Genomic DNA, 27,887 nt, shown 5'->3' on the forward strand with positions numbered 1-27,887 from the left:
ATGCTACCCAAATTAGCATGGAAACTCCAAATACAATCTAAACCAGGAATCCTATTCTGCTATAATAGAGTTAATTTTCTTCCTAGTAGCTGCTACATTGAGGTCCTTTCGACTTAAGTGTGAGAATAGCATGAACCAAAACCAGGACACCTCTATAGCTGACAGAGATGCAAAGGAAAATTTGTGCTACTTTATCACTTGCATTTAAAAGATGTGGGAGCACGCACCCTTGCTGACTCTGTTTACTGCTGCTGGTTCTCATGAGCACCTGGCGGACTCACTAACCCCAGATGCCCACATGCTGGATAGCTAAAAGCAGTTAAGACAAACAAAAGTGTAAAAAACAACAACAAAAACAAACAAACAAAAAAAAAACAAACAAACAAAAAAAAACCCAACAACAACAACAACAAAAAAAAAAAAAAAAAAAAACAAAACCAAAAACCAAACAAACAATAAAAGTTTCCCTTTGGAAAGGCTGCAGGAGGAAAACCAGCCTTTTCAACAACTGCCAGCAAGGGGACAGGGCAGCTAACTTGGCTTTTCAAGGCTGCCACTCTTGACCCCCTACATACATATGGACAAAAACTTTAAAAATAACTACATGCCAGACAACAGACAAACAAACAAAACATATCTGAACTTTGGAGTCACTACACATCTTCTAAAAATTCAAGGGATGTTACTGATTTCCATGTATACACAGACCACTTCTAAGCAAACACTGTAAGAAACTACAACAAAAAACAGAGCTGTGAAACCCTCATAATTACACACCCTAATTTATCAAATCAGTTGCTAGACTCACTTTAAATTGCTATTACACACACTGCGTCAAGATAACAAAACTTCCACAAACTCTGCTGAAGTATATCATGATTAACACACAACACACCTAGATACAAAAACATATGGACAACCAGTACGAAAGCAAACGATAACTCAACAAATTGGGGGGGGGGGGGGGGGGGAAGGCCCCAGATATAGCCATTTCTTTTTGTGTTTATTACTTTTAAAAGAAACATTTATGGTCCTTTAGAGAAAATCTGATATAAACAGAAAATACCTGGATGTACTTATGTTGCCATTTAACTGCTGAATAGGGAAGAAAGTTAGATTACATACACTAACTCTTGCTTAATTTTTCTGTGGATGCTAGCCGCATTTCAACTTTCAAACCACTTCAGCATTCCATTGTAATTAATGGTATTTAAAAATAATAGTAAATCAAGTGTAAAGAAACCCATATTATTCCCTCCTTATTAAAAAAAAACAACCCACCACCATATAAAACATGTCCTAATACTCTCTCTGTTCAAACATTCCTTTATCCATTTTACTTACAAGCAAACGTTAGTCTCTGTAGCTATCTTGAAAGAAATCAAGTAATCAGAAGCAATCATCAACCTAAGCATTTCCTCTGCCTTGAGCAATGACTGTACTGGTTCATTTTAGAACAAACCAACCATTCAACTTGGTCTATAACAATTTATCTTAAATGACTCAAAGTAACCATGACATTCTTTCTATGAGCAGTATAGCTAAACATAATTTAAAGTATAAAGCAAAATAAAGGTCTAATAGATGTTATGCGTTTTAATACTCTATCTGCTTGTAAAAAGCTGACATCCATATAATCAACATAATTTAAAATATCAAAGGCTTCATTTAATCTGAGATAACTTCAGTTTACATTTCGTGTTTCACGAGTGGCACTGCTAGGTTCAGATCTAACTATTTTGCTTCGATTGGCTGTGAAATGTAACCTGAGAGACAAGAAGTGAATTTCTAGGTGTTGTAAAAGAAAACCTCAACATTTTAATTTTAAGTGTAAGAGGTTAAAAAAAAAAAAATCAAACTATGTAAGGTATTAAAAGTAGTTCAGTTCTTTCTGCTGTTAATTTTGATGTTCTCACAGAACTTATCAGTAAGAGAAACTACTAGAAGTAATTTTTTCAAAAAACCCTTTACGTATAGATTTCTAACACAGCATATAGTTCTTTTAACACCTTTAAGAAGTCATTTTAAAACTAATACAAGTTTTGTTAATGAGACAATTAAACATTCTCATGCTGTTCTGAGAACCAAAACTTTATGACAGTTGGTGTATTAGAGGGGAAAAAAAAAAAAAAACACTTCATAATATAACTCATTGTGCAAAGTAATCCCAAAGAAAAAGGAAACAAGGATTATGTCTTCAATAATCTAAAATGTCATTAGAAAGACACAGGAAGAGATTTCTTAAGATAGGCTTTTTATTGTTTAGGTGCAATCATAAAACCCTCACAGAAGTAAAAGCTAATTGACAAGGCGGGGGGAGGGGTCATTACTATCAAAAAATCACCTTATTACGATCTTAAGTAGATGCATTACAGATGATGATTTCTTCAAATAAGACAAAAGAAACTAACACAGGAGGAAAACAACCCTCAGGTTTTTTTGCACCATTACACATTCTCTGTTCAACTTTAGAAAACTAGACCAATTACTAGAAACATTTACAAGTTACAGAGCATTTTGTTAGTGGAAAAGAAAACAAAATTAAAGATAACCCACCCAAGTCAGGTGTTTTCAATTAAGTAAAATTCCCTATTACACACCCACTAAATTTAATGGAAATTTTACTTAAGAATTCCATGACTACACACAAAGCATAAAATCTTAACCCCACCGAAATAGAGACAAAACTCCCATTTGACTTCAACAGAACTAAGATCCACCATAAGAAGTCACATAATTATTGGGTGTAATCTGTCATAAATATACTGGAATAAATAATTTACACTATAAGAGAAAAATTAGTTTAAATGTCTCCATAAATAATGAAAACCATACACAGTTCATATGTTTTTAAGGAAAAAAGCAGCCATAATTTAAGAACAAAAGCTAATTATCAGCAAGTAACAAGTTTAAACCAACCAGTAACAGTATTATTTTATTTACACATCAGATGAAGGCAAGTGTTTCTCCAATTCTTAAATATTTGCACACTTTTAGAACACAGTAAAACTAAACGAACCGATAATTTCAAGCAACCTTTTCATTTTTCCATTTTGACAGCAGTTGTGGATGCACTCGCTTGCTCTTGCCATGACAGGATAATATGGACAGAGATTTCCAAAAGCACAGCACTCCCTACAGCAGAGGCAAGTCACTGATAGCAGAGAGACAAGCTACACGTGAAAACCAGCCACCTTTAAATGATAGAAATAATTTCCCTTAAAACATTTATCCACACAAAAACACATCTACTGCTACAGACCTTCAGGAAAAGTTCAAATTGATTTTTTACATGTATTTTACACAACTTGAAATATTAGTTTACTGAGAAGGTAATTACAAGAAGCTTGTTTGTATACCCTGTATCTCTGAGATTCTCCTGTTCTAAATATTAAATATATGTAGATCCTGCATTGTTTTGAAACTGCTAGAAACCTCTCTTGGTTTTTAAAGAAGTTTTGAAGGAGTAAAATGTCTCACTTTGCTAATATAATTTCAAATGAAATTTTTAAAAAGTGCAAACAACTAAGTAAACAATGCTGATTATATATAAGCTATTTCTTGTGCAAACTATTATTTTTTATAGATTCTCTCAAATCTACCTGAATTAGTACTGCTAACACAATCTTGCTTATGCTCAGTTTTCTTTAAATTGCATATGCGTTTCTCTGTAAAGTGTGAAATTCTTAGTAGTCTCCCAGATCACAATGTTTGAAATTCAAATGCATTGACACAATACTTGGTGACCTTTTCCAACAGGAGCAGAAGTCCTTCCGCATACAAACTTTGGTGTGAAATCCCGATGAAAACCAAGAGAAACTGGGCAATTTGCAAAAGTTAGGGACTCGATTTGACTTCCATCAACGAAGTTCTCTGCGATGCGCTCCTCCTTCCCCGTGCCATGACTTTTCCCATTCACCTATCCCAAGTTCAATTAACCCAAACCCCCGTTTTTGATCCCTAAACCTGCACACTGCTGACTGCTGATGCTCGCGTGGGGTTTTTCCTTACCGCCTTGGCCTGATGTTGGCTACCTTAATCCCCGAGCCCCACAGCCCACCCCGTTGGCACGCGGGCCTCTCGGGGAGGTGGGGTGGTGGAGAAGACAGCCTCGCCTCCTACAGAGAGAGTAAATCTCAACGAGCTTCCCCGCACCACTTCTCCATGTGGGCTGCGTTTAAAAGCTTAGGGGAAAGAGGAAAAATAAATAACGCATGCAGATTAAATATTAAAATAAGGCAAGGCTACAGCCACCCTTTGACAAATACAGAGCAGAACTGAACCCTCTCCTCTGTACGCCGTGTACCAAATTAACGTGGTTACGTTTATTGCATTATCTTTTTGTTTACTGGGTAAGGGCAGCAGTCAGTTCCCCCTGCTCATCCCAGCGACCTGGCTCTTTCAATCCCACTTTTTGCCTGGATGGTGGCTGCGCTCCCATCCACTCCAGGTTTTCTCGGTAACTGGTGCCCGCTTCCCTCCCCCTCCCACCCCCGCCCCCCCCCCTCCCCTTTAGGGTCAGCAGTTTGGGGAATGTTGTGGAAATAGCTCTTTCCCAACATGGGGCTTGGTTTACAGTCGGGGCTTGTAGGTGGCTCAAGAAAAACTCCTCGGTTTTTGTGAAAAAGCAGTTTGCAAAGGCAGGGGCGCGACAATTTGTTGGGGCCCGGGACCGCAATCCCAGGGCTGGACAAGGAGAGCGGTAACTGCAGCATCCGCACAGGTCTAGGTCAAGCCACAGGGATCCTGAAAACGACCCCAGAAAAACGAAAAAGCAACAGACAAGTAAGGCTCTGCCCTCAACCCTTCCAGTCATTCAGAATAAGCGTTCATCCTTTCAAACTCTGACATTTCATTCAACAATCCTCTCGTCTTAATTAGGTTCAAAGCTTGCTCTGCAAACGGTGGATCTCTCATCTTTTCCATCTTCCTGTACTTCCTATCAAAAGAGAAAATATTTCTTCTTCAAAATCAGCTAGCTACGAAGAAAACAGAAGGAAAAAAAAAAAAAAAACTGCAAGTGGCTCTTACAAACTGTCACTGTGTGGTTATTATTAATGACCTCTATCAGCACCGTGAATACAGAAGCAATACCTATTCACCTCGAAGCAACTGCTTTACGTGGTACGTGATTTCACCTAGCTAGACCCATAAATATGTGTTACAGTTATATATGCATACAGGCTTAAAGTACCGTATCTTGCATAGATTCAGGAGCAAAGAGAATCCCTACAGTGTCTCACCATTAACTTCTAATCCTTGACAGACTGGCTGTTCTGTGCCCTCAACCAGCCCTCAGTTGTGTACAAATTCTCACTGGCTAAGAGGACGCAGGTTGCCTTTTTTTTTGTAATTTGGGGGGGGGGGGGAGGGGGGGAGGGGGTAGAAGCAGGTGGGTATTTGTTACTTTTTTTTTTTTTCCAACAGCATAACTAGCACCTCAACAAAGGAATAGCTTACCTAATTAAAACCTAAATTCTCTCTCACCCTGAGTTTCAGATTTCTTCGGTTTGCTTTTGTCTTTGAACACCCAGCATTTGCAATCCATATAAAAGCAAGCCAACCAACTGGTCATTCATACTGGGGCTGAGCCGCCAGCTGGAACATAGTTACACACCACCACAGGGTGGGCCTTTAAGCAAAATGTGCGATATAACATGCAACAGCTCAAGCATATAGCGACTTCTGGAAAGAATTATATTTTTAAAAAAATTCACATTCCATGCTCACCATGATTTACTGTTAAACTTTTGCAAGAGATATTTCAAAACCAAGATATTAAATTTATCCTCCTCATTTTGGTATGATTGACCTTCCCAGCTAGAGAGCCAAGCATTTTTTTGTAATCTGATGTCCTTATTCCAAGAATCCTGTTTTTTAACTCAATCATTTTATATTTTTAAAAAAGTATTTAAAAGCTGCATTAACGTAAACTATTTTGGTCTCATTTTCCAAGCGCTTTCCAAAATCTTACATAAGAAAACTCTGAAGTACAGCCCAAACACAGTAACTGTGTAAACATTAGCTTCTATTGGGGTACCCAGAAGCGTACACTCACAATAATAGCAAAGTAGAATTCAAACATGAAGAAATATCCCCAGATTAAACTTTTCCTCATGCAAAGAGCCAGCGAGTTCCTCCAAGACTGTTTATTACAGGACTTGTTGGGGGAAAAGAGATTTTTTTTTTTTAAGAAAGCGAGGAAGGATAGTGCTCTAGCCAACAAAACACAACCCCGCGGTGAGAAACAAACACTACGCACAAACACGCATGGCAGGCACTGTCAGACGTAGCTACTCACCTTTCACAGCACTCGCTTCTTTCAGGTTGTGAGACAGAAAGTCTATGCTGGCATAGGCGCTCATCTCCCCTCCACTGATGCCCCCGTTCAGGACGTGCCTGGCTTTCGACCTGGCTTTGTCACAGTTTGCCAGGGTCCCGTCCACCACGTCGATGGCGATGTAGTTGAGGCCGTTCTGGAAGCCAGCCGAGGTCTCCCGGCACATGGGGCTGCTACCCTGCTCCTCCTCCAGGCCTTCGCTTTTCCTGAGGGACACGTTCTCCACCGAGGCCGAGTTGTGCCGTTTGGGGTTGTGTGCGAAGGAGGGGGACACGGGGGTCACAGTGGTGGTGGAGGAGAAAGTTTCCGAGCTGTGCCTCCTGCGCCCCTGGGGATCCGCCCTGATGACCTTGGCCCCCCGGTTTGGGTCTGGGGGAGGGCTGGAGAGAATGAAAGCCTCCACCCCAGAGAGGGTGAGCCTCTTCACCCCAGCCGTGGGGCTGTTGACCCGGGCACTTTCTGGCTTCTGAACGATGGGTTGAGGTGGGGTGGTGGCCATGCCAAAGGTCATCTCAGTGTAATCCCCACCGTCAGACGGGCTGGACGAACAAGCCACCCCCACAGCCGCCTTCAGGTAGCGCCCGTCGGGCTGGCTGGTGCTGGAGGAAGAGCCTGGCGAGAGCGCTTCCAGGGAGCCCACCGAGACCGTGCCCGACTGGGAGGGCGACTGCGACCCGAAGTCAATGTTCATGTAGTCGGAGAGAGGGGAGCGCCTCCGCCCCGTGCCCGAGCCCAGGGAGGAGGCCGGGCTGTCGGCGGGCAGCGAGGGGGGAGAATAGACGGCGGCATCCCCGAAGTCGATGTTGATGTATTCGCCGGGGCTCTTGGGCTCGGGCGGCAGAGGGTGCTCGTTCATGCTGGGCAGCATCGTCCGCAAGGTCTCCAAAGAGAGGCGGCTGGGCCGGGCGGCCCGCTGGCACCGCTGGCTCAGGAAGCTCTCGGTCCGGCTGTGCCGCAGGGGCGAAGGCACCGTGTGGCTGGAGGGGGCGAAGGTGCCGGCGGGCAACTGGCCCGCTCCGCACACCGCCTCCTCCGGGATCATCCTCCCCGGGGAGTTCATGAAGACGTACTGGTCGCTGTCCTTCGCCAGGCCCTGGCTCTTGTAGGAGCGGGGTAAGGAGCTGTACGAATAGCAGCCGGGCTTGGGGGGCTCGCTGGACCCGTGCCCCGAAGGGGCGAAAAAGAAGTCCGGGGGGGTGAGGGAGGGAGCCTGGGGCCCGTGCTGGGGGTCCCGAGGGGACATATTGATATAGTCGCCATTACTCAGCCTCCCGTCCGAGCTCTCCATGGACAGCTTGGAGCCGCACCACATCCGCATGTACCCGCTGTCGTCGGGGGAGCTCTCCCCGGGTGAGCTGGTCTTGTAGCTGCTCCCGTTCCCGGGGGACCCGCCACCCATCCCCGCCCGGGGCTGCAGGATCTGTTTGGGGGCAGACACGCTGGTGGGGCTCATGGGCATGTAGTCATCGCCGCCCCGGCTTCCCTGCCCTAAGGCTGCGGCCACTCCGGGGGTCATGGGCATGTAGCCGTCATCATCTCCCCCCCCGCCGCCTCCTCCTCCTCCCCCCGCGCCCGCCGGCGGCCCCAGGTTGGTGCTGCTGCTGCCGGAGCTGCGGTGGGAACCGATCTCGATGTCCCCGTAGTCCTCGGGGTAGGGGGTGTAGGTCACTTTGGGGGAAGCCCCGGCTTGGCAGGAGGGGAAGAGGCGGCCGGCGCTGCCGGCGAAGGTGGCCCGCATCAGCGTGTACTCGTCGAGGGAGGCGGAGGAGACCTGCGGCGGGGCGGGCCGCTGCCGGCACGGCGTGGTCAGCGAGTAGGTCCGTTTTCGGTGGCCCCTGTCGGCCGCGGCGTCGGGGCAGGGCCGGTAGCAGAGGCGGCCGCTCGGGGGCCGCTCCATCGCCATGTAACCGTAGAGGTCGGTGCCGCCGCCGGGGTCCCGCACCGGCGGGGTCTCGGCCACCGACTCGGGGGTGTTGCTGCGGTTGCTGGCGGTGGAGGAGGAGGAGAAGGGCCGCAGGTCGCCGCCCGGGCTGGAGCCGTACTCGTCAAAGGACATGAAGCCGGCGTCGCTGGGGGAGCCGGAGACGGAGGCGCTGCCGCTGGACGGGCGCTGCGGGTGATGCGGGTGGGCAGGCTCGGAGCCGAGGCCGCTGCTGGAGGAGAGGCTGACGGGGCTGGTGGCGGAGGGGGGCGAGTGGGAGGCGGGCATGGACATGGAGCGGCTGCTCTGCAGGCTGCCGCCGCCGGCCAGCACCGGCAGCAGCTTCCCCGCCTGCCGGCCCCCGCCGCTGCTGAGCGTGTGCGAGCGGCTGAGGGGGGTCCGCACGGGGCCCGGGCTCATGGGGCTGCCGGCCACCGAGCCCACCCGGCAGCCGTCGCCCTCGCTGGCCGTCCGCACCCGGCACGGCGTGCACTTGGTGCCGGCGCCGGCGGCGAGGCTGTCGGTGCGGGAGCGGCGGAGGAGGCCGGTCTGGCTGGGAGGCAGGTTGACCAGGTGATGGTGCCGGCGACCGGGCACGGTGATGGGGTGGGTGGCGGAGGCGCCGCCGCCGGGCCCGGCGGCCCCCCCGGAGGAGGAGGAGGAGGAGGACTGGCTCTTGCTGCGGGGCCGGAACTCGGACAGCTCCTTCAGCGCCTTCATGGCCTCCAGGATGGTCTCGTGGATGTTCTGGGCCACCACCGAGTCGTCCGCCTGCATCCAGAGCTCGCCGGGGCCGGTGGCCGCCGAGCGCCCCACCTCGATGAAGAAGAAGCTGTCGGAGTGGCCGCAGCGGCGGATGTTCATCAGCTGCAGCGTGACCGAGGGCAGCTCGCAGTTGAGGCGCACGAAGCCGATGGTGCGGGCCGAGAGGCAGAGCCGGTGGACGCCGGTGAGGTTTTTGCTCTGCCCCAAGCCCTTGGGCTTCAGCGTCACCTGCCAGACCTCCCGGTAGGCAGCGGCGGCCGGGGTGATCAGCCCGTAGTTGAGATCCTCGCCGGCGGCGGCCAGGGAGGCGGCAGCCGCGCTGCAGGAGGCGGAGAAGGGGGAGGCGAGGTGGCGGTGGGGGGACCCCTGGCAGGCCGCTTTGCCCTCGTTGAGCAGGTCGGTGAGAGCCCGGTACCAGCCCTCCTGCTCCTGCTCGTTCTCGGCCGCCACGGCGAAGTACTCGTCCTTGGTGTAGAGGGCGATGAGGTACTTGTGCTTGGCGTCCGCCCGCTTGTTGATGTTGAGGCAGGAGTCCAGGGCGATCACCCGTTTGGGCGCCCCGGACTTGTTCCTCCATTTCTTCTCGCTCTCGTAGTACTCCAGCCGGGCGCCCCCCGCGCCCGCCGTCGCCTCCTCCCCGCCGCCCGGGCCCCGCAGCACGAAGAAGCGCTTGTGGCCGTGCTTCTGCTTGCGCAGGTACCCGCACTTCCTCACGCCCTGGTTGTTGTTGTTGTTGTTGTTCAGGTTGGGGCCGGGCGGGGAGCTCAGGGGGGGCAGTAGCCCCAGCACGGCGGGGCTCGCCATCCCCGACCCGGCGGCGGAACCGCCGCCCGGCTCCTCTCGCTGCCGCCGAGCGGGTCTGGGGGGCCGAGCGCCGCGGGAGGAAGAGAGACCGGGGAGGGGGGGTGGTGGTGGTGGGGAAGAAGCGGGTAAGATAAAGTTATTCCTCTGCGGGAAGAGCGCGGCTGCCCGGAGCCGCAGCGGGGTCCTCCGCCGTCGCTCCTAGGCAGCGGGTGCTACCGGCGGCCGCCCGGCTTCCTCCCCGGGTCGGGTACCGGCGGCGGCGCCGCTGCCCGGCCGCTGCTGCTGGTGGTGGTGCCGCGGCGGCTGCTGCCGGCGCCGGCGGGAGTTTCGCCGTAAGTAACACATCGCGCACCGAGTGCCCCAACTAAAGAGCAAAACAACACGTGACCGCCGCCTTACCGAGACGCTCACACACCGAGACGGGGGCGGGGCGCGGCCGCCGCCGGCACCGCCCCGCATTGGCCGCCGCGCCTCGCGATGGACGGCTCCGCCCGCCAATGGCGCGGCGGGGCGGGCCTGCGCCTGCGAAACGGCGGCACTCCGTTGGACGGCGCCGGCCTCGCCCCCGCCCCCCCCCCGCCCTTTCCTCCCGCCCCTCCGCGGTGGGTGCGTTCCCGCCTACCGCCGCCGGCCCCCCTCAGGCGCAGCGGCCACCCCCCCCCCCCCCCCGCCGCCGCTCCTCTCTGCGCACACAGCCCGGAGCGTGCCGGGGGCGGCGGGGAGCGCCGGTGCACCCGGCGGGTCCCGGTGTCGTCCCCCGCAGCCCCGCCGGGCGGGACACAGCGGGGGTACCGGCGTAGCTCGGCAGCGGCCACCAGGTGCTGCCGACCCTCCCGCCGCGGGTTTCGTGTATTGTCCCCCCCCCCCCCCCCCCGCCCACGGAGCGGAGCTTCCGGGCGCGCGTGTGCGCCAGCCTCCCTCCCGCACACCCACACACACGCGTGTGTGCGTCAGCCTTCCTCGCACACGCACGCACGGCGGCTCCCATCCCCCACCCCCCCCCCGCCGCCGCCGTCGTACGCGCACTCCTCCACCTGGTGTGTCAGCCCGCGCCCACGCGGCACGGCGTGCGTGGCCGACCCCCACGCTCCCCCCCCCCCCCACACACTTCCCCCCACCTCACGCGCCAGCGTTTCGCTCCCCCGTCCCGAAACACTCGGGGAGTCGCTGCCCCTCCCTGGGGTCCCGGGTGCTACTCCTCCCCCCCCCCCCCCCCGCCAAGCAGCGGTTATTTACGTGCTGCGAGGAAATGCCACCGAGGGAGGGCGGCGACACTGTTACTCGGTTTTAATTAAAGAAATTAATTTATCCGGGCGTTTCGCGTTAGCGGTGAGTAAGGGCAGCGTCCGCGTTTCCTCTGGAAACGCACCGCGGCGAGGCGAATAAAAAACACGGGTGGCGGCGGCGCGGGGAGCGCGGCCCCCGGCGTCTCCCCCCCCCCCCCCCCCAAAGCCGGGCTGCCCCCGCTGCCACGCGCGCTGTGTACGCGGCGTGCGGGGCGGGAAAGGAACCCGCGCGTTAGCCCGCGGGGGGAATCAATGGGCGCCTTTCTCCCCGGGCCGCCGGAGGGAGGGGAATGGCGGCGGGGCGGGCTCCGGCGGCGGGCGGGGAAGGGGCCCCGGCCGGGGTGGGCGGTGGGAGGGGCGGGGGGCTCGCCAGTCCCCATTTTCCTGCGTGGGGGGGGGGGTGTCGCTCCGGTGTGAGGCCGGTCGCGGTTCCTCGCGGAGCGCTGAGCGCGGCGCGGCGTGGGGAGGGCAGTAATAATAACAACAGTCGGGGGGATGGGGGCTGGCTGTTCGTGATCGCAGCCGCATCTCCGCCCGCCCCGAGCGCGGCGGGGGAAGCTCCCTTTGCACATGCCCGGGAGGGGGAGGGGGGGCTGGGGGTCACGCACGCATCCCTCCGCCCGTCCACGCAGGGTCCGTTCCCGCCCCGCAGTGCCGTCGCGATCACTTGTCGGCCCGCGACGAAGCTGAGCCAGCCGGGTTTATGTGTAAAACCGAGAGGGGAAAAAAAAAAAAAAAGAAAGAAAGAAAAAAAAAGACGAAAGTGATGCGGCACCTCCAAGCTGCCGCCGTGCGTGGCCGCGGCCGTGGACGGGCGCTCCCCGTGTTGGCGGCGGCGGGGCCGCCCGCACGTAACCGCCCGCTCCGCTCCCTCCTGCCCGAAATTCTCCGCAGTTTGGGTCATAATAACCCATTTAGAAATCAACAGCTGTAACTGGGCGGGGGGAAGGAGGGGGATTGGAGAAGACCACTTCTCTGTAAATACCGGCACGCTGCGATAAATCGGGTTTTGAAGACCTCACCTTTCCTTTCGTCTTACGGGGAAATAGTAACACTTACATACAAGGTAGTAGTTGCCTAGGTTTATTGGTTTGGGGTTTGGTTGTTGTTTTTTGTTTGTTTGTTTTGTTTTTGTTTTTGTTTTTTAAAGGGGGGGGGGGGTGGCGGAGGGAGAGAAGTAATTGGATATCTGAGGCACCGACCTCTCCGCAGGAGCAAGGAAAGAGTGCCTGCAACCTGCAGCAGCGATTCAGGGCCAAACCTTGGGCAAGGCACCTGCGACCTTTCTGTACCTGGGCAGCTCCTCACAGAAAACGATGCTTACAGTCATTACTGCCCTGGTAATGTTCTTCGGTTTCTGTGTCTGGAAAAATGCATAGAATTGGTAACTGGAAATTTATTTTGTACGTAATGGTTGCATAACAGATCTCAGCGAGGAAAGTTTCGTATGAAATATGAATAGTTGATTTTCTGCCTATGGCTGTAACGGGCCAGACTATCCGCGCTACTTGCGCTACCGAAGACACAAGAGGAGTTAGTTATCTGAACAATTTCTTGCCACTCTGAGTGATCGGGGCCCATAAACACCAAGAGGAGCCTTTTGTCTGGAAATCCCTTGGAAACTTGGAAAGATTTTTCCAGACATTTATGAAATACACTTGGTGACCTTGAGCAAGCATTCTTAGGTCTGACATGTGAAAAAGATTAATATTAATTCATCTGCTCAATATTTCCATATATGTTATTCTTGACTGTGTGGGCAATACACATTAGATATTTTATTTGATTGGTTATAGCAGCAGAACTACATTTGCAAACAATTTCTATGACAAAGGTATTAGGGTAGACTAGAACTCAAGGTTGAAGTTTATACTTTTTGTTTCTGTATTGGCATTAATATAAGGAGCTTCCTTAGCAGTTCATTTTTAGCAGTTGCTGATTCATAACCAGTATTATTTTTTCCATAATTACGTTTGGGGTTTGGTTTTTAATGCATAACTGGGTATAGTCCCACAAGAAGTGGGACTCAGGTGTGTGTAAAATTCAGGTTAAAAGGTACTATTGTTTCATGACCAACACTCTAGAACGAATGACCCCAGTTTACACAGGTGATCTGTCTTATTCAGAGTTTTCTCTGAACTTTGAATTGCTTTTCAAAACCATATCCCTTCTGGAAAAATTTCCTGGTCATTTCAATGTAATTACTGGGGCATTTAATTAAAATAAATGCACTACCACCACTCATCCATCCCACCTCTCAGCTACAGGTCACTGTTTCTACAGGCTGGCATGTCTCACACTTCAGCTATTACTGTGCACTGGGTAGAATATTAGCTTTAATTTCTGAAATATGTGGGTTTTCAGTGATACAGCAGGCTGTGAATTTGGATGGTTAAAGCATAGCACATGCTGTCTCGTTCCACCATGTAATTTCAGGCAGAACGTAGGGGTGGACAAATAGGGACAACAACATCTTCAGTAAATTCAATAGATTTGCCAGAGGGTGTTTGCTTAAATCAGCTCTGTAGAATAATTCCACTATGATGAAAGAAAAAATGTTAACATTTTACCTCTCCCGCTCCTTCTATCATATCACTCTGCCCCATCTCAATTTCACCATGTTTATCTTCTGGTTTGAGGTCTCTGCTGGGAATCCTTTGCTAATATACAAAGTAGAACAACAAAATAGTGCTAATATTAGCATCTTTCCTGCCTGCTAAACTATGATTTTGACGGCATACCTTGCTCCAGCCATCTCCTTCTTCCTCCAAGAAAAATAAACTCTGCTGGGTAATGGTCAGATTTATCAAAATATACTATCTATGTGAGGGGCATTTGCCATCAGTTATGTCAGTCATAAAATGTTACCGCCATCCACCCTAAACTGGCAGAGATATGTCTAGAACTTATAGACCTTGCTTATGAAAATGATGAAGTTTAATCTAGATATAGCAAATACAGTTTTTCTGGCACAGAGCCCTACTGATTTCATATTTCCTTGCTTCAAGTATTTGGGGTTCCTGAGCTATATGTAAAAAAAATGGTGATTATTTCACTTATGTATAAATGTATTTTAGCTCCGTGTTTTGGTTATTGAACTATGTGGATGGATGATAAACAGTAGCCAGCAACACTATGTTTTACAGGCAATGAACTTCTCAAGGTATCAGTGAATTTTGTTTGGGAAGACTGTTTGCCTGAATAGTAGTTAAATGGTCAGATAAAGGTATTACCTCTAGGGGTATGCAACTGGTTTTTGTTATGTGTGGAAGTTTTATTCTACAAGCCCAGCACAGGCAGGATCTAGCTGTTTTTTTGGTGGTGTTTTTTTTGTTTCCCCCCACACACATTAGGGGGATTGGAGCACCAGGCCCCATGAATATGTAGCTATATTTAATACTGCCCAGAGTCCCTGCCAGGCTACTCACACAACACTCCCTGAGAGGCTGGATGCACGAGTAGGTTGAATTTCAAAATTTGTCACATCCTTTCAAAATACATTTTTGTTTGTTCTTAGTCTAAATCTCATTTTGAAGTATCTTTCAATTTCAGGATAAGGAGTAAGAGTTGAAAGGGATGTGCTTGATGTTTGGCTTGGCTGTTGCCTTCTACCTGTTGCCAGGATCGCAGAGCTGATGGTAGTGAAGCCATGGGAAAAAAGTGTAGAGAGAGATTGTGTGCGTCAGCAACACTTTCTTATACTATCAAGAGCACAGTTACCTGTTCCAACAAAACAGAGTGATTTATATTTTGATGTCCTTGAACTTCTACATAAACAGGTGAAGTCACTTTATTCCCTTGTACATTTATTTGCATACTTCTGATACACTGTCATTCTGGTTATACATTTCATAACCTTACTGTAAGAGGACATGAACTCCCATCAACTTCTTTCTCTCTAACCTTTGAGTGCTAATGTACCATGACTGTGCTACTACCCGGTTGTGAAGTCTGTGTTATTTGGAACGGAGAACAGACCATCTTTCCAGTTAGTTTTATAAAATAGTTTGTGGATACTACTCATTTAGTAACTCCTAACAGCATGCTTTATCCCTCTATAGCCAGAGTAACACTAAGGGATACAGTTGCCTTACCCCATTAAATTTGGGCTGCCAATTTTCTGCCATTTTTTTTTTCCCCCTGGTCCTGTGAAAACAATTATGGGTGGCTTTTTTCTTAAGCGAAGATTACTTGCCTGAGTAAATACTGCACCACAGATTTCCAGAGAATTCCAGGTTAAATAACTTGGGGTTACAGTTATGCAATTTTGTGCATATTCAGTATTTCTTGAAGTTAATAATACTATTATTGTTTTAAATCTATACTGAAACAATGTCAATTTTACTAGCTTGTACATTCTTACATGGGAGGGGAATAAAGCTGAGGAAAACCTGGAGCACACCTTATTTCCAGTTTACTATTTTTTTTGATGAAGACTTGGATATTTTTCTGTGTTTAGATAATTTCTTCCCCAAAATTTTTATTTCAAGTGGCAGGTTCCGAACCCCGCAGTCCATGAGCAGGCCGATACGTTGGGAGTATTTTGGAGAAAACACTGAGGCACAGTTCCAGCTGTCTGAACAGGGACACAGTTCTTCATGTGACAGGTGTACCCCCCAAAAAAAAGGCCGTTTTGGGAACACGCCTTGATGCAGCTGCGTGTCCCCGTGGGCTCCGCGCCTATTGCCATCTCCCGTGGAAATCACCTCCCACCGGGGGCAATGGCACCAGCCCCTGCCCCGCTCCCTGCCTTCCGCTGCTGGTGCGAAAATTACGCGCTGGGGGGCGAGGTGCGTCAGCATCGCGTCGCGATCACCAGGATTTTTCTTCCTGCAACATCTTTTTTTTTTCGCTCGGTTGCCAGTTTTATTTTGGTTTGGGTCGTGTGTGTGTGTGTGTCCGTTCCGCCCCCCCCCCCCGCCATTTCCCGCCTCCCGAGCGGGGTGGCGGAGGCGGCGCAGCTCTCCCCTCAGTCGCGCGGGCAGCCCCACCCCACCCCCCTCCTCGACCCGCGAGGGGCGGGCGCGGCGCTTGCGCGTGCTGCCCCCCGCCGGCGGCGTGGCGCGCGCGCCGGGCCGCCGGGCCCTGAGGGGAGCGGCGGGGCCGGGGCCGGGGGTGGCGGGCGGCGGGGGAGGCTGCCGTCCCCACCGCCCCTCAGGCGCTCCTGTGAGGGGCAGGTGTCTGTAAATAGTTGTTAAATGATTGGGGGGAGGTGGTGTTTGGGTCGGGGGGAATTTGGGATTGGGGGGAATGCTGTCTTTCATTCCCTGTGGAGTGATCATGAATCTAAAAAAAAAAAAAAAAAAAAAAAAATATATATATATATATATATATATATATACTGCTGTTGATTTAAAAGAAAAAAGCCCGATAGAATATAGCAAATACTGTTTTAGAGAAAGAAAGAAAAAAATAATGGTTCACGAAGCACTAGAGCCAAGTATTTTCAAGCAATAGTTGAAGTCTATAGCGCTCTTGCCTATGAGAAGAACGTGTAAATACCTAAGAATCACTGAAAACAATGCTCTTTTTTTTCTCTTTTTAAAAGAGATTTTGTAATGCGGCTTTCCGACCTGCATGGGTAGCCAAGATCTAGGGTCCTCCAGGGTGTTTCTGCTCAAGAAGAGACCGATGATAGAATTCAATATTGCTTTGATGCAATATTTACAGAAAATTTGCAAAGGCCTATTTGCCCAAACACAATAGGACTCCAACAGAAGACCCTTTTTTGTGCTCTGCTTTTTCCAACGCAGCTTCTTTCCAGGTAGCATTCTGTTTGAAAATCTATTCGTTTACTTTTTTCCCTAGGCAGGTTACTCCAGCTTCTCTTTCTGTTTGTTTCTTACTGCTCGTGGAGGCTGTTCCCCAGCAAAACAATCCCAGGCATCAGCTTTTCCCTCTGCCCCACAATTAATTTGGCTATTTGTCTTTATTTCAGATGGCCTTTGCATCTGCTTTAGGTAGTAACTCTTCCTCTAGCTTTTTCTTTTTTTTTTTTTTTTTTAAAAAAGAAAAACCCCCAAACTTCAGAAGGGAGCCTAACTTCCTCTGTCATTTATCTTGACATCAGAACAATTTTCCTAACAGCAGGGGCAATGCAGTCCTGGAGTAGATTGTCAAGGGATTTTTATAGAGTCCCCATCACTGGAGCATTTTAAGCTGCACAAATATTTATCGGGAATGACACAAGTAGAGTTGGCCTGACTCAGGGCAGTGTGATAGTTTAGATGATCTCATGTTTACTTCCAGTCCTGTTTTATTAGATTTCTATGATATGTACACCTTATAAATAGCCCCGGGATTATTACTGCAGAAAGGGGGAAAAATCAGCCTTCTTTCTTTTTGCGTGTTTTCTTTTTTTCTGTCTACTTACTTGATTGTGCAAAATAAAGAGTATAAAACTAGGATTATGAATCGTCGCTTACTCTTAGTGATTGAGATAAGCTAACAGTGCAATTCTTACGCATGCAAAACATTTGCTGCTCTAATTTCTGCATGCACAAGACCACCAGGGAGTTAAAGAGACATTTAGGGCAAATAGAGTCGCAACAGAGAAGAGTCTTGCCTGCTTTTTTTCAATGAAACCCTTCAGTGGAAGTTTTATGTGAATAAAATGAGGAAGGCTTGCCCTCAGAATGGGCTGGCTTCTTTCAAGGAGAATTTTCATCTATCTGCATTATTTAGACAGCGTCTGGGAAACTCACTGGAGCCTCAGGCTCCCATTGTGCTAGACATTGTGTAGATGAGTAATTAATAGTGGGCCTCCTTCTGTTTTGTTTAATGTATATATTGTACATGTACAATGAATTGAGGAAGATTGCCGATGTGGGGAGTCAAATGGGAGAAAGGCGATTCTGCAGTCCCATGAACGGTGTGGCAGACAAGCTGCCGCTTCAGCTTGCCAGTTGCCTAACTGATGGATACTGCAGGCATGCTCAGCATTTAAAGGAGGACTGGAAGGTGTCAACCTTTCATGTTTTGGTGGGCTCATATACGCAGGGAAAGCACAAAAGGCGACGTGTGCTGAAGGAAGAGGTGGAGTATCTTTTTCAGTATATTTTTGGAAGCATATTTTTTCAGGCATACAGCTTAAGTGCAACTATTAATTTCAGAAAGATTAACCATCGCAACAAGACGTGTACAAATCTGTTGGCACTAGAAATTTATGCAGTTTCACATGCCTAGAAGAGAGATTGAAAAACCTTCTCACAGTCGGTGGGCATCATGGCTCGAACACCGCTCCCACTGGTGCAGGCTCTGTCATGGTTGGCTGGATTGTGGGGAAGAAAAAGGAGGAGTGGGTATCTCCAAGATCCTTCCTGCAGCAAGAACTGCTGTGATGGGAGGCAATTAATATGTCTAAATAACAATAATAACTTGCTAAAAAGAGTTACTGTCATTTCCACAGAAAGAAAAAAAGATTCATGCATGTTCTGCTGAGTGCTCATGGGCACGAAACAAAATGGTCACTTAATAAAATATTCATGTGAACATTAGATTTTCATTACTGAAGTGGGAGACCACAAAATCAAATACAAGTGAAGAGTGTGCTTTCAGTTAAACTGCTGATTAAGCAAAGGAACAGCATTTGTAACAGGAGAGAATGAGGTAATCATGGCAAATGAACAAGTTTTTAATTTCTTCTGTTGCATTTAATCATACAATAAGGGAACATTTCCGGTGTGTCTCACTTTATTCCTACACATTTTTCTGTTGAGAGACTTTTTTGCTGACTTGTAAAATGTCTCAAGGCTACGGAAGCACATTTTTAAAAGGTGGGTAACTCCAAAACGCAGACGTTGCAAGAGCTGCTGTCATCTCTCGAAAGCAGCTGTCATGGACGTGGATCAGCGTGCTAGGGTTCAGTCCACTACCTTATGGTGACCAGACGACTGGGACTCCAACTTCAGCTGGAGTTGTGTAAGGACCTGGAAGAAGCCACAGAAATGAACCCTTCTAAGGGTATCTTTTTTCTGACACCCTCCAGTGAGCTGAAAGGGCCTTTCATTTCTGATACAAAACATTCTGAATTTGTTTGCTAACAAAAACTTCTTCTGTTCTGACTAACTCGGGACCTGGTAAGAGATCTCTGGGCTGCACCATAGTTTGGCCTTTGGTTTACCTTTCCCAGCCGATATATCTACCCAACAGTTTCCCCTGCAACGATTTCCTGAGAAGGTGTCCCTCTTTGTGACACGATTACCTTCTTTGCTTTGTTTAGAAATGCATAAGCACAACAAATGTGCTAAACATGTAACTGTATCGCAGTGGTATAAATTACACTGATGCGATTTATTGATTGTGGGAAGATCAGATAGTTTTAAAGTCAATGGTTGGCTGTCAGGTTGTTAATTGAACATTTGCTGAAAAATGCCTATGGGTAAGTGATCTAGATATTCTTGCAGGATAATCAAGTTTAAAAACAACAGTTGTCTGCCACCCTCCTGTGTTGGCTGTATTTAAAGAAATACCAACAAGTTAAAAATCACACTCCCCAAAACATTCACCCTCAGACATCCTTACATTACCAATCCTTTATACTGATAATACTGAAATAATTTTGCAACCCAATTTAATGACTTGTTGATTTTAGTTGCTTTTTTAGTTTCAGTTTGGGAAAAGAAAGTAGGGTGTTCAGTTTCTCACTGTCGAAGGCTGTCTGTAATTAATTTTGATATGCTTTTTCCATGTGCAAGTTCAACTTTGTAACCATGCTGCACACACACATCAAATTAACATATTACTTTCAACAGATATCTTGCCCCTAGTTGGATTTCAATAATTTAAAAAATCCTAAAATCTTACAAGCTATTCCCTCTAAACTGTTTCAGCAAGACTCGGGAACACACAACAATTTATAAGACTCCCTTCTTTTTAGAAACAACCCCGCAGAATTGACAATATGTTGTCTAAAGTTCATTGGTTTCAGTAAATTAATTTCTGTCCCTCATTATAATTTCTCTAGTGCTGTACAGACCAGAGGTATTTTACATAAATCATAGAATGGCTTGGGTTGGAAGGGACCTTAAAGACCATCCAGTCCCACCCCCCCTGCCCCGGGCAGGGCCCCCTTCCCCCAGCCCAGGGGGCTCCCAGCCCCGTCCAACCTGGCCTGGAACCCTTCCAGGGAGGGGGCAGCCACAGCTGCTCTGGGCACCCTGGGCCAGCGCCTCACCCCCAGCACAGGGAAGAATTTCTTCCTTAGATCTGATCTAAATCTGCCCTCTTTCAGTTTAAAGCCATTAGCCCCCATCCTATCCCTACACCACCTGACGACGAGTCCCTCCCCACCTTCCCTGTCCCCCCTTTAAGCACTGGCAGGCCACTGTAAGTTCCCTCCGGAGCCTTCTCTTCTCCAGGCTGAACAGCCCCAACTCTCGCAGCCTGGCCTCATCAGGGGGGTGCTCCAGCCCCCTGATCATCTTTGTGGTTCTGCTCTGGACTCACTCCAACAGGTCCATGTCCTTATGATGTTGGGGGCCCCAGAGCTGAACTGCAGCTCTCAACTGCAGGTGGGGTCTCGCCAGAGCGGAGTAGAATCCCCTCCCTCAACCTGCTGGCCACCCTTCTCTTGATGCCGCCCAGGGCACAGTTGGCTTTCTTACACTTACACTTGCCCCTCTCCTGTAGATGAATATGTGCAATTGATTGCTTGCCTGTCTGGATACAATGTGACCACTTTGGAATTTATCGGAAAACTTCAGGAAACATTTTAGGCGCTATGTAGCATCAACCTCATGATTTTCCTGAAAATCAGAAAACTGCGTGGCATTTGTACTTTAAAGTTTCTCATTGCTCTCTGAGTGCTGTGACAGCTGTGGGGCAGACGCTTAGCCAGCAAGGGAAGCCGAGGGGAGGCGGGGGAAGCAAAATGGAGACATTTCATTTTTCCTCTCTCCCTCTTCACAGACAGTTTGTTGATGATGGTAGGGAAAAAAGGAAGACACCAGCTGTTGGGTCATTGTTCTAGAAAGGGCAGAATTACAGCCTATTTAGAAGAGGGATTAAAAACAGAAGCCCACAGTATCCTTAGTGTGGCAGTGAAAATGCTGAGGGGCAAGGATGTTATTCATCAGTGCTTTATTTATAACCTATCCATTTTATCCCTTTTCATGTATACTGATCTTCACATTCCATACAAATGTCAGGGATTATTAGATTAGGTGATTTTCTTGTCTCCTGCAGTCTCCCAGCCCCGCTATCAGTCCTGCCCCATGTTTACCTCTCAGTTCCCAGTCTGTCAAATCTCATACATTATCCATGAGATTTGTACACTTGCTCCTGCTTGACACTTCTCTCCACTTGGCCCACATCTCACCCATTTTTGCTGCAGGCTCTTCTGCTCCGTGGACTGACGTACTAGATGCAGCTGACTGACAAACCCCTGGTTTTACTGCTCAGATAGAGGATCATGTGTCAGATGAGAGAGGAAAGGCTGCAGAACCGTAAGGTAGTGAGTTACTAAAGATGCTTGGCACCCTTAGGTGTGTGGGGTGTATGCCCATGTTGCAGGGCAGCATGAGGGCTGCTGCCTCACAACAGCATCTGATGCACCAGTCAGATTCCCCATCACATTATCAGCCATTACTACTGTCTCATCCACAGTCACTGAGGAATGCCAACAGACATCCATCGTCCCACTTGCTTCTCTTCAGCTTCATCTCTGCTTCCCTGCAGCAGCCTACCTAACCCTACCAGGGTAACAAACCCCAAGCAGTTTCTTCAGACTTCAGGTTTGGTTCCATACAGAAATAAAACACAAACGTTGAGTGGGCCCTTTTCCTGCACCCCGATTTCCATCTGAAACCCTAGACCTGGAGACCAGAGAAGACTAAGAAATCAGGATCCTGGGGCTGGCTACATGCAATCTGGTATAGCTTCTCAAGTCAGCATCAAACAGCTTTAGTGTATGCTTTCTTCTTTCCAAACTACAAGGGAGGAGTGAGACCTACAGAGCTTCTTTATCATCATTCCCTTTTAAAGCATCCCAGGAAGGGTTAAAGGAGTGGAAAATCAGTGTTTTTTCTCTGATGCTCCTGGAGAAGGGAGACCAGAGGAAGGAGTGGGAATTGGGGGCTGGGGGTAGACAGACAGCTCTGTCTTCCCAAGCCAACAATGACTGACCCAGAAGGGACCAGGGGAACATTCTGCATCTTACACAGCAAATCCCTGGGGACTAGGAGAACGGAAAATAAGCAAGGCACTGTTAGGATGGGTTTCCCATTAAACATCTCAAAAATTTCAGCACACTCTCAAGCTTATTGATTCACTCTGAGACTTGCTTTGTGCTTACTAAAATCAAAAACCCCTAAACAAAAACACCACAAGGGCTAGCAGAGTTGTGCAATCCTGTTTACAAATATGTAGCCAAAGTCTTGTTTCCCCAAACACAGCAAGGAAAAACTCCCTGCTGTTCTTCTGTGCCTTATCTATGCAGATGTACATAACCCTTGCTAACCATTTCTCCATCCACTGTGTTTGCAATATATCCCAGAGAAATTGCTCTGTTTGTATAGTCCAAAATAGAGTAATATGTGTTTGTAGGGTGATAGCTTTCATCGTTTCTGCCTTTCTTTATGGAGAGCTTAATTTGGTCTGATCACCATACCCATTAGAAGACAGTCTCTGACCCCTTCCAGATTAAAGCTATGGATCACGTTAGCCAACATTATGCTATTTTGCACTAAAATATTTACCATTAACCATTGCCTTCCCATTTTTTTAAGAGCCATTACATTCCTGAGTCCTGCAGGTATAATCTGTATGTCCTCCTCCCAAAGTAGATAGCCTTTAATTGGCAATATTAATTCCCATATTGTTTCTGCTTTTCTAGAACATTGTTTAAATCACTTCCTGCTTGTAATCTGTCCTTATAATTTCTCTCTTTTTTTCATTTGCATAATTTAGAGATATTGCTAGAATTTTGGTTTGTTTTGTTTTTTTCTCATGCTGTAGGTAAAAGTATTGAGTCTCCAACATGAAAGGATCTCTGTAGCACCACACTGGAATTACTTGGTAAGTTTTAGTTAACAATTACACATTGAATTTCTGAGTTAGACAGTTTAGTTTCATTTAATATATGTTTTCTTGTTTTTGTTCTGGTGCTAATATTTTAAACAGGGTGTCATGTGGTATCAGTGCTTAACAGGAGTTTGGAAGACATTGTTTTGTCAACATAGTTACCTTTATTAAACAAATCAAATAATCAAAATTCTTATCTCATAAAAGTACTAGGCAGTTTGTTTAACTTAACCTGCTTTACATAAAGTCATGCTGACTGGCAGTAATTATGTTACCATTTTTTATTTCCTTATGGACAGGGTCCCATATCAGCTGTTCCATTCTTTCACACGGAACCAAGGTCAGATTAACTCATCTACAGTTACCCTGGTCATCCTGTTTACGCTGTTGAAATATCAACACGGCATTAGATTTTTTCAGACCTCTTGGACTTCTTCAGTATGCCAAAGCTTTTTGCCAATGAGCAGCAGTACCAGATTCCTTTTAAAAGCTTTAAATCAAGTTATCTGGTCCTGCCAATTAAAAAAAAATTAATAGATGCTCTTTACCATCCACTTAGGAGAGCACCAGAGTAGATGATATTTTAGCAATGCAGACTCTGTTTTCCTTTCTAAATGCAAAACAGAAATACTCAATGACTGCTTTCTCTTTTCCACAGCTAGCAGTGGAACTATATCATCACTAGCATTTCTGTTGTCCTGAATAGTCCTGCAGAAATTCAGAATAAAACGAAGACATGTTGTTATTGTCTTTATCTGTACATTTTCATAAATATATTTAGTTTGGATACCAATATACTGAAATTATTAGTGTATGAAATTTATTAATTTTTATGACTGTTGGTGTTCAATTTTTCTTAACTACAACTATTATCTATAATTGTCTTTTAAGCGTTCTATTAATATGTGTATATACACATATATGTATATATACACGAATATACTGATGTAATGCTGTATGCACTAATTATAATACACATACTAATCAGCACTGTATTTTTCATACATATCTTTAATTAGATCACTGCTATGTACTTCTTCACAAGTGTTAGTTTTTAGTTTAGTGAGCAATAACTTTCACAAGTCAGAATGAAGGATAATGCATAATTATAACGTTTTCCTTTGTGACTGAAATCTCAGTCTTTAAGTTTTAGAGGATCTAGGGCATTGTAGGGAATATGGAGCAAGAGCTTTAGCACATATCACTGTATTAGTAGAAGCCTTTTTATAGAGGCAATGTTTCTTTCTTTATAGATATTTGTTCTTGGTCACAAAAGTTACATGGGGTGGAAATCATCTCACCTTACTTGATAACATAGATATCCACATCTACGCTGGTGATTCCCTAGGGCGATTATGCCTCTGTCCATAGAGAAAACCAGACATTTTAGAGCTCAATGAATCTGACCTATTTTAGATGCCTACATTAGGGTTGTATGAATCATGCCTTAAAGTGCTTTTTTCCTCTTTTTTTTTTTTTTTTTTTTTTTTTTTTTTTTAACACAGACAATAAAAGGAGCCCAGGGTGATTAATCCTGATCCAATTCTTTGCACTGCAGACTTCTACATCTGGCCATCCATACTGCATTTTTCTTCTCTAACTGAAAAAAAATATAGTTGGCTATATAATCATGAGGAAAAGAAACAGCTGAGCCTCTGAATCTTCAAGATAGAAACAAAAATTTTTTCAAACCATTAATTTTCTTTACCAAAATTGCAAGCCAGACTATGATTCTTTGAGGGATTTTATTATTTTTAGTTAAATTTGATGAAAGAACTTAAAGTTCTTAACTAAACAGCTTTACATTAAAGTAATGATTATAAGTAGATAGTTAAGATTACTGTATATCAGATGAATCAGACTAAATAAATCTAGACAGCATTCTGTAATTCAGGTAACTATTAAATTAATTCAATTTCTTTTTATTTGCTTTACCTAAGTATTATTTTTTATTTTTTACTACACTTGAAAATGTTAAACTTTAAGTTTGCAAGGATTTAAAATGTGTTAAAAACTTAAACTTTAAATTTGTTTCCTTCTACAATAAAATGGTAATGGCATGATCCATAAGAGAGCTATCTGAAGGGACATATTGAAGCTGATTTCATATAATCAACTTGGCAGAAGATTTCAACATGCTGACTTGGTGCAAATAGCTAGCTGGGCACACAGATTGCTCCAAAAAGACTTTGGCTAGTGGGTGAAGAATTTCTTTTGCATTTGAGAATTCTGCTGTAGTGACAAAGAGACAGAAAATCTTCAAAAGAAACTGGTTCTTGCAACACAGGCTTTTAAATTCACTCGTGGGCTCACCAAAATACTTTTAATAATCATCAATGGAACAACTAAGTATATAACTCAAGCAAAGAGTACTCTTCCTGGATCTTCAAGTAGGAGACCTCTAGAAATAACAATACATTACAAACAAAGTGTAAGTGAAATTCCACTGTTAGAAAATACCTTTCCTATTGATGATATTTGCTTGTCTGCTCTAGGGATTGAAAAACATTTCACATAAGAAAATTTAAGGCATTTGCAATATTGACCAGTTTCCCTCTTTTTATACAGGCTATGACAGTAAAAAACTGGGGACAAGCCAAAACTTTTTCACTACCTATCACCACAGATAGGAAATCATGGCACGCAGGCCTTTAAATGAATGGCCCAAAGGCGTAACCATGCACAGCATCAGAGGTTCTTGTTGCAAATATATCTCTAGCAACCAATGACTTGAAGTAAGCAAGAAGTCTTACAACATGTATCATTTGTTACAAATTATGCAGCTATGACAAAAGCTTGAATACCTCTAATATCTTCTGCAGCATAAAGCGTTATATGCCAAGGGCTACCCACCTATCCGAGTGGTGTAGATCTCAAACATAACTGAATTTGTTGATGCACTTAAGTACAGAATTCTTTTGTTTATACAACTAGCCACTGACTCCTGATTCTCTCGGTATTGACTGTACTTACACTGGAGCCTACATCTGCTAATCTCATTATGATCATACTGCTTCCCCCTGTGAGCATGGTAAGAACTAATACATTTAAGAATTAATGCATGGCCATGTCTTATAAAGACACATTCTTTTATACCTAATATACAGCATTTCTACCATACTTTGTCAAAGGTTGCGAAATACATATACATCACCATTTGACACCTAGTCTTCAAGAAGACTTTTGCACATCTCTGTGGCCCCCAGGATTGGCTGGAGTGCTAAGGGGTATTATGTGCACTGTGGTTGGTTCCTTGACTCAAATTATATATTCCTAACTAAGTTGACTGTGGATAAACTTCACCACAAACTCACAGCAATTCTTGAATTTATGTCTCCTGTTGGATAGCAAGATGCTGACCCATCTCTGACTCTGTAACACATATGGCCTCCATACTAATGTCATCTTCCTTAAATAGTTAGTGTCTAACTTCATTATTGGGTAATGAAAGTTGACACTGAATTTTCTTTTCTGAAGAACTCACAGTAGAGGCAAAGCACTTAACTTTGGAGTTGAACACTAAAATGCCTCAGTGTACAAGATGTCAGTCCCGCTTCTTGTGACTATAAAGCAACTCTCAGATGAAGTCTGCTGAACAGCCCTTCATCATTGTTACCTTCCTCTCCCATTCTACCGTTTGCCTCAGTCATACATAGCCAGTGGGGCAGCCCTGTGTGGCCTAATGAATAGAAGGCAAGTTTATTGTAACAGCAGGTACGGGATAATAAAAAATGTTAGAATAAATTTTCTGGCTTATTTTCATTACGCATTCAGCTTTGGGCTGAGTTGTCACAAAATAAATCACCCAACTCTGACTGCACAAATATTTTAACAACTACGGAGATTCTCATCATTTTTTATCTTTGATGACTGCATGATCCCGTTTATTTAACAGATGAATTTATACTGACCTACGGGTATTAGAAAAGAAATCTTCAGGAGTATTTCAAGATAGTACTCTATTTTGGAATGGATATTGTGCAATTAAGGAAAGAACAATACTTTATTATTCTTTCCACAGGGGCTATTTATTGGGCAATGACTACCTGTTACTTTTTATCTTTCTCACCCATGCCACATTGCAGCAGCCATGGCTGCAAGTTCCTATGCTGGATGAACACCTGTGTGTATTAAAACCATTCATATATACAAATTTCCCTACTCCTGCTCTAAGAGGGCATCCATTTTGTTCACAAATCTGCACTCATTTCACATTTGAACTGTAGGGCATCCCTGATTGTTGTCTTCCTGATCAGATGGAGGAGTGCACCATCGTTACTTCTTTTTTACTACTCAAAATGTCTCAGTGTTTCTCTCTTTACTTTGCTGTGGAAGATCTGCATAACGCAGGGGAAATAATTCTCATGTGAGGCAGGTATTGCCAATCAAGCACCCAGGTTTTGAGTATTGTTAATGCACAATCTAAAATCACCCCACTTGGTTGGGTATAAATGAGCCTTTCTTTAGTTAAGCATCCAGTGAAAGGCTTCATAAACAGGGGAAACATGGGTGTATGGTTATGCTAAGTCTTTCAGACAAACAAGAATAATCATAGCACTATTGTTTTCTATATTTGCTTTAAAGTAAAAAAATAGCATTTAATAGCCCAGTGTTTCTAAAAACGTAGGTTTCTTGGGCCTACCCATCACATCATTGTAATACTAGTAAGTCTGCCGTGGTCATCATCTGTCTTTGTTACAACACAGAAAAATGTTGCCTTCTGCTAGGTATGATCTGAAGTGACAACAGC

The 27,887-nt window shown here is 46.2% G+C and overlaps 1 protein-coding gene and 1 long non-coding RNA gene across 3 annotated transcripts in view; one reads left to right on the forward strand and one right to left on the reverse strand.

The window, feature by feature from the left end:
* Positions 1-10,260, reverse strand: part of IRS2 (insulin receptor substrate 2) — a 32,614-nt gene extending 22,354 nt beyond the window's left edge. Inside the window, exons 1-2 of one of the 2 annotated variants that reach the window (XM_042806014.1) lie at positions 6,302-10,260; positions 4,831-4,939 (exon numbers count right to left, since the gene is read on the reverse strand). In XM_042806014.1, the coding sequence (XP_042661948.1) occupies positions 4,914-4,939; positions 6,302-9,830 (3,555 nt within the window). In that variant the 5' untranslated portion in view covers positions 9,831-10,260 and the 3' untranslated portion in view covers positions 4,831-4,913. Of the gene's footprint in view, positions 1-4,830; positions 4,940-6,301 lie in introns of those variants that run through there. The other variant, XM_042806015.1, reaches the window with a different exon arrangement.
* Positions 10,261-10,542: 282 nt separating this feature from the next.
* On the forward strand, positions 10,543-24,783 carry LOC122154730. The gene is made up of 3 exons (XR_006166782.1): positions 10,543-11,159; positions 23,072-23,131; positions 24,643-24,783. It is a non-coding gene; the product is annotated as an uncharacterized LOC122154730 (long non-coding RNA).
* The last annotated feature ends 3,104 nt before the right edge of the window (positions 24,784-27,887 follow it).

The sequence above is a fragment of the Tyto alba genome, unplaced genomic scaffold, assembly GCF_018691265.1.
Source record: "Tyto alba isolate M040663 unplaced genomic scaffold, T.alba_DEE_v4.0 Super-Scaffold_45, whole genome shotgun sequence".
Taxonomy (NCBI): Eukaryota; Metazoa; Chordata; class Aves; order Strigiformes; family Tytonidae; genus Tyto; species Tyto alba.